The sequence below is a fragment of the Temnothorax curvispinosus genome, unplaced genomic scaffold (genome assembly GCF_003070985.1).
Source record: "Temnothorax curvispinosus isolate PA1 unplaced genomic scaffold, ASM307098v1 QBEX01002832.1, whole genome shotgun sequence".
Lineage (NCBI taxonomy): Eukaryota > Metazoa > Arthropoda > Insecta > Hymenoptera > Formicidae > Temnothorax > Temnothorax curvispinosus.
This window is the reverse complement of record NW_020212612.1, coordinates 1-7,304: the sequence shown is the minus strand read 5'-3', so window position 1 is coordinate 7,304 and position 7,304 is coordinate 1. Positions and strand designations below refer to the sequence as shown.

At 33.2% G+C, this 7,304-nt stretch overlaps 1 protein-coding gene across 1 annotated transcript; it reads right to left on the bottom strand.

Annotated features, from left to right (window-relative positions):
• Positions 1 to 346: 346 nt before the first annotated feature.
• Positions 347 to 1,734, bottom strand: LOC112451971. Its single transcript, XM_025011939.1, has 3 exons — positions 1,621 to 1,734; positions 906 to 1,279; positions 347 to 627 (listed from the first exon to the last, which is right to left on the bottom strand). The coding sequence occupies exons 1-3, from the start codon at positions 1,706 to 1,708 to the stop codon at positions 370 to 372; spliced, it is 720 nt and encodes a 239-aa protein (XP_024867707.1). The 5' UTR covers positions 1,709 to 1,734; the 3' UTR covers positions 347 to 369.
• Positions 1,735 to 7,304: the final 5,570 nt, after the last annotated feature.

The window sequence follows — 7,304 nt, the reverse complement described above, 5'->3', positions numbered from 1 at the left end:
TATTCCTAATGCATTACTTACAATAGAAACTAATATCTTCATAATTCTTTAACTCGACGAGTTGGATGTACATACATACTGTCCTGTCCTTCAGCCTCTTCTTTCTTTGTCTCTGCAAATATATGTACGATAGTAACATGATTGACATTTTAAAATTATGAATAATATTTTAAATATAAAATATACGCACCTTTCAGTTTTTCTAATTCACTCGTAATTAAGTAATTAATGTATACACTCAAATATCTTCGCCATTTCTTTGAGAGTACTTTTCGTTCTTCAAAAGATATATTTTGAGGCAGCTGATTGTGCAGTTGTAAATAATGAAATTTTGAAATAAAAAAAATACATTTATTAAATTTTTTTTATTTATATTCTATTTTTTGACGTAAACTCATTTTCTAAAACGGCCTTCTTTTTTGGCGTCAGCGGTTTTCTAGGGGAACGATGAACCAAACGTTCTTTATTTATTTTTTGGAGTTCCACAGCACGATTCATCAAGGTATGACATCCCCATATAGCCTTAGATATTTTTCTCACAAACAGGGAAGCTGTCTTCTGGTCTCGTGCTTCTTTCCACGCATTATAAGGTATTGAAACTCCGTAGCGTAAATGCATCATTTTTACCTGAGAGTCAACATGCATAAACATTTTCTTTTTAGAAATAGTATACAAGTTAATACTTAATACTAACGTAGATCCGTACACCAACATTAATCTTTTATAAAATGTAAAAGGATGAAACAATATATGATTATAAAAGATAAATAATTTTTTTGCCAACTTAACAACTGATTTCTTCATAGATGAGAAACAGATTATATTAAATTTATTGTTTAAATCTTTAAAAGACCTCAAATCTATAATCAGATACCTAATGAAATTATCAATTGTCCATTACTTACTTTTATTCCATCTTTAGAATCATCAGTCCACGCAGTAAAATTTTCCATTCGATTTGCCGACCTGTTATATTCATCGGAATCATATATATCATTTTTATTACATTTTCGATCTTCTATTTTTAATTTATCTTTTTTCGATTTTTTACTTTTTCTTTTTTCATCACTCGCTTGACTTTCGTTGAATACTGCAACGTCATTAGATTCTTTTGGAACAATCTTGGCTGGTGGCTCATTGTCAGTCACTCGACAATCCTCGTCGTCCACTACATCGTCATATTTTATTTTTATTTTTCTCAATGCCGAATGTCTGCACGAGCTCAATATTGGAGAAACTTGCAGTGTTATTGATGGAGAAGCAAAATGTGTCTTATTTGCTACATAAAGAAATATTTAAAAAATATATTTTCATAATTAATAAAAATTAATATTTTTTAATATGTACGCATAATCCTTTTATTATAAACAATTTATATTGGAATTATTAAGTATAACAGTTTTTGTATATAAAGTGAAAATGTATATCAGTACGAAATTTTTCTTATAAAAAGTCTATTTTCCCAAATATATTACCAAGATCAGTAAAGGCGAATATTAAAGATAGATACAAATCCTCTTAAAATTCATTTAGATGTTTCCAATTAAAAGTATATTAACTATTCAATAACAAATATATGTTACATTATTTATATAATAACCCCTTTGAAAGTTTACTTACTTTGAGAGAATAATTTCCTGCTGGTTGCAGATTCACGCGGCGACTTTATAGTACATGTTGGTGATTGTTTATTATTGCACATTTCCATATAGTTTAGTTTTTCTTTTAACTTGTGCAACTCAAAATTTTTTTCTTTTAGTTCTTGTTCTCTTTCTTTTATAACATTCTGTAATTTTTTATTCTCTGCTTCCAAAGTTTTTATTTTTGTATAGCAAATATCCACTTTATTTAAAAGTTCGTTTTCATCGATTTGTATTTCTAAATCAGATGTTTCTTCTTGCGGGTTTTTTGTAACGAATTTATTTACGCTTTTGCTATTTTCAAAGGTCAATGCCACACTGTTTAACGCATCAAGTTTTTTTTGTATTATAAGATTATTGTCTGATCTCTCTTTTAATTTTTATGTTTTCCATTCCTGAAAGTAAATTATTGATATAATGTATGTTTCATGCTCGACAGGAGATTCCGCAGAGCGCGATTTATGCCGGCACACAGTGGGGCGAACGCCTCATTTTTCGGTCATTTGCTTATAACTTCTACATTTTTCAATGAAATGACTTGAAACTTGACATAAATAATGTACGATTATTATACATTTAGTGTATAAAATCAAAATTATTTAATCAACAATTTTTCATAAAGCGCATAGATAATTTTTTTATTTTTTAAAGTCTCTATAATTTTTTAAATACTTTTTTAAAGTCGGTTCTATTTTTAAAAAAATTTTTTATTTTATACTTTTTTAGTGCTTCATTAAATTAATATGAATAACTATTATTGGATATTTCCTTACTGCTCCGTACCCTGATGTTTTAGCGCGATATTTTATGTACTAAAACCTTTCTGGAGAATTGCTCTATAGGACAGTGAAAACCGCATTTAAATCCGTTCAGTAGTTTTAAAGAAAATCGTAGTCATACATACATACATACACGCCGAATATAGAACCTCCATTTTTTGAAGTCGGTTAAAAAATAAAGTTAATTTGATTTTCAATGATAGTCTTAAACCTCGGGATGTTTAATTTTTGTGAGTTTTATAATAGAAAAGGAACTGTTTTTCTTGCTTCTCACATCTATTTCTTGAACTTAATCATCATCTACATCATTATCGCTGAAATATAATAAACATTTTGCATTTTCAGTTAATTCTTTCTTTTTATGTCCCATAATTTTTCGCGAATTAGATATTATTGGATCTGAAGCAATTATCAAATTATTAAAAATATCTTCATTATTTTGTATTCGCGACATTTTTTGCGAATAATTTTCTCTATATTTTTTAAAATATTTATGGTTTGCTTCCTGAGCATTTTCAGATAATTGTCCTATTGGTATGATAGCATTTTTTATAATATTACTGCCATGAATCAATAATTTGTGGACTGAGACTGACATGTAGTACCATGGGTATAATGATACAAATAATTCGGCAGTTCTAAAAGCATAAGATTCGAATTCCGACACGTTAATTCTATTCCCGCTAGCGATTACTTGCAACAAAACTTCAAATCGAGTTATTAAGTTCTTATCTAAACCTGTAATGGCAGCTGATAATTCTGGATTAGCAAAAAATTTTCTGGCCGTGTTGCCATCATTGGATGTACCTTTTCCTTGTTGCACGAAGTCTATCAAGAGACCTGCTTTTGATCTGAAGGCAGTCTGTATCTCTCTTTTTTTTTTAGGGCCATCGACCAGCTCGACTTCTCGTTTATGACTCTCATTCCTCGCTGACCAACATTTGATATTAATTTTATACGAAATATGTAATAAGCATTCAAAACAGCGAATCCAGCAATGTAATCGTAATTGTAATGTAATTGTAATCGTAACGGCTAGCTATCCATTTTAATTTCAAATTCTTTGTGAAATTTATGATTTTTTGTTTTAATGGTTCTAACGCAATTTTAGGTAATTCAGTATCAATACATGATATTATGTGGCTTATTAAAGCCTCATAATTTGATAAATCAAGATTATTTGCACGCATACAATTAAAAAGTTGACGATTTGTTCGGAAATTTTCCATTTTGCGAGCGTGTTAAAGTGTAATCTTCTATATATTTTATATATTTTATATATTTTTCACTGTACCCTGAAAAGGACGCAAAGTGAATTGTATAAAGCAACGACAAAAATCAAAATTTTCAAAATCAAAGTCTTTAATCGACTACTGATCGAGAAAGACTGACGAAAAGTTCTTATCTCCGCTGTATTTATTTTCTCCCCCTTTTTCCCCTCCTTTCCCCTCCCTCCCTTCCTCACCCCCTCCCTCCTCGAGGAGAACGAATAATTTAACGTAGAGCAATCTTATTGGTCCATGGATTTACAGAATGCGCAATACTCCAAATACATTTATCCAATAATATTTATCATATTGCTATTATATTAATTAATGTAATTAATTGTTATAAAATATGGATGTAATTAATCGTTATAAAATAGCAATATTTAAACAAATTATATATCTCCCTTCGTCTTTCTTTTATGAAAAAATAGACATCCATATTCACTCGACATGATCAAATTTGAGCTATTCATGGACGACGTTCGACTATGTCGAATGAACTTTGAGGTCAATTATCTCAAAAAGAGGGTCGAAGGGGGATGAATGATCATATATGGCCAAAAACTAGGCACTTTGCCCTATCAAATGGCGCAATGCAAACTTTAATCCATTCTAATCCACAAACTTTTTTCCTGTTTGAAAATTAAAGTAAGAAATTTTTAATAGTCGAATATGTCGTGTATATTTATTAATATATAATAGTACTCAAATGACATAAAACTAAAATAAATATGTTTTTTGAACCCTAATAAATAAGTTCTGATAGGCATTTAACTCATATTTGCAGTTATACTTTCGGCGGAGACTTTAGAAGGTAACCTAGCGAATTACTAGAATTTCAGTATTCACGAAAATGTCATACTTTATCAGATCATTTTGAGGAAATAACAAAGGATAAAATCAATTATAACTACATTTATTTATAGTTTAGTGTATATATTAACATAAAATCTCGTCAAAATTTGAATTATACGTTTTTCATTTTTTCGTTCAATATCCGGTTTTTGACAGATTCGCCCCACTGTGCGGCACTACTTAGAAAAAGTGCGAAACGAGGGTAGGGCTGCGGATGAGAGAACGACTTACACAACCGGTATAGATTTGCACCGGAAACTCGAGGTAAATTTCACGGACACTGTCGTGGTTCGAATCGCTTGGAAATCTTGAGGCGTCGGTCGTCTGCCGCAAACGCGAGACGGAGATCTTGCCGAGCATCGACTTGATGCCCTCCCAGATAGCACGCATGTCTAAAAAATGTCTATAAAAGATGTCTTTTAGACACGTGTGTCTAAAAGATGTCTACGACGTCTTTTAGACATACGTGCTGTCTAGACTTACGACGAAAATCTTGCTGTCGAACGAAGGAAATCTTGTCCGCGGGGCAGACTACGAGCGCGAACGCGACACGACGACCGCGATTCGGGGCGAGCTCACTTTATGAGCTCGATGGTCACTCTCGTAGAGAATGTACAGTGTCTTGGCACTCTCGCATTTGCTGAGGTGATCGGGCGGCGATACCGCGCACGAATCGGTGGAGAAACCACGCACAGAGAATGCCGTTATGCCAAGATCACTTGATTCGGAGACGTGCGAAACGAGTTTGTCTCGCGATCGTTCTCTTCCGCCGGGAGGGTTCTCGAGGGACGGAAACGAAGGCGAGATCCGGAACGCGGCACTCTCTGATTGATCCGATGATTGACGGCGTTGCGCTGTGGGCACAATTTTCGCGAACAAAGACACTGCGCGTGTCAGGAGTTGCGCCGTGCTCCGATTCTCGACAATGCCGGCATGCGCGCACCTGTACGTGGAGCGGCATCGACGCGTGATCGACCACGCGAGACGGCGTGATCGACAACCCTGTACGGATCGAATCCGGGCCACAAGACTGACGGCAGGCACGTAGCTAGCAGTCAGTCTCGCGACCCGATTACATCGAGAATATGTTTAATCCTTAACAATGTAAAAGAAAAGCGATCGCACATACTATACATTAAAGACCCTATAATATAAGTCCGACCATATGATAGCAACTTTTGGTTGGTTCGTTATTTCTTGTCAAAAGCAAGAGAAACAGAAAGAGAAAATGAGATAATAGGCCAGTCATATTAGACTAATTTAGGGAGTTAATCTTTCAATTAATCTTTCCAGGTTGCAACCATCATGAATTTGATTTGAGGTGCTATAAGTGGGATTTATTTTGCTTCGCAAAATTAACACGCATTAAAAAGTTATTAACAATATTATCAACAAAAAACGCGATTTTTTTTTATTTTTTTTAAATATCTCGAAAACTAAGCAAGATAAGGTAACTAACTATACGTACTTTTTTTGTAGAGCGTACAATTATCTACAATAATGATCTGAACAACATTTATCGTCAAGTCAGTCGTTTAGCTTGCACGCGCCGTCAAAGTCCGAGACTTGGATCCCGAAAACCCTCGATTCATCGTTTTTTAAATGTTGCGCCGGTGATTTTTTCCGTCATTTAAAATGGAATTAAAAATCTCCCAAAAATCACACATCATCTGAGAACTACAAAGAATACTTTTCATGATGTAACCGATTTTTTAAACCCTTTTTCTTTAGTTTGTAGCTATGTAAGCAAAAAATTTTGATTGGAATAGTCTTAGTTTTTCGATGTTTTCAAGCCTTAGAATTTATTTGAGACGAATTTTATCGTATGCATCTTGTGGACGAAATGCAACAAAAAAACCCTTGTATTTTTTTCGTACGACAAACGCTGATTTTTTTATTGACGCGCAAAGTTATCCAATATTGCACACAGGTCGGATAACGTTTGTTTTACACCAAAATTTTTTGCTTACATAGCTACAAACTAAAGAAAAAGGGTCTAAAAAATCGGTTACATCATGAAAAGTATTCTTTGTAGATCTCAGATAATGTGTGATTTTTGGGGGACTTTTAATTCTATTTTAAATGACGAAAAAAAATCACCGGCGCAACATCAAAAAAATAATGAAATCGAGGGTTTTCGGGACCCAAGACTCGGACTTTGACGACGCGTGCAAGCTAAACGACTGACTTGACGATAAATGTTGTTCAGATCATTATTGTAGATAATTGTACGCTCTACAAAAAAGGTACGTATAGTTAGTTACCCCATCTTGCTTAGTTTTCAAGATATTTGAGAAAAAATGTAAAAAATGCGTTTTTTGTTGATAATATTGTTAATAATTTTTTAATGCGCGTTAATTCTGCGAAGCAAAATAAATCCCACTTATAGCACCTCAAATCAAATTCATGATGGTTGCAACCTGGGAAGATTAATTGGAAGGTTTAATGTCTAATATAACTGGCCTATAAGAAAGAAAGAAAAAGTGATATAAATGTATATCATTTTTTCTTTGTCTCTTATATCCTCCTCTCTCGCAGGATTTTGACAAAATCACCTTATGGCCAGACTCTTATTATAGGGTCTCTAATATGCATGCACATCCACGCATATATACATTTACACATACATACTCATTAGGGTGTGTTATTTTGGAGCAACTTTTTTTTCATTTCACGAATAGCATATATACTTGCCGAAAGGTAAAAAAAGATACCTGTTAAAGTTTTAGCCCTTAATATTAATATTAACAGGTCGCTCATCG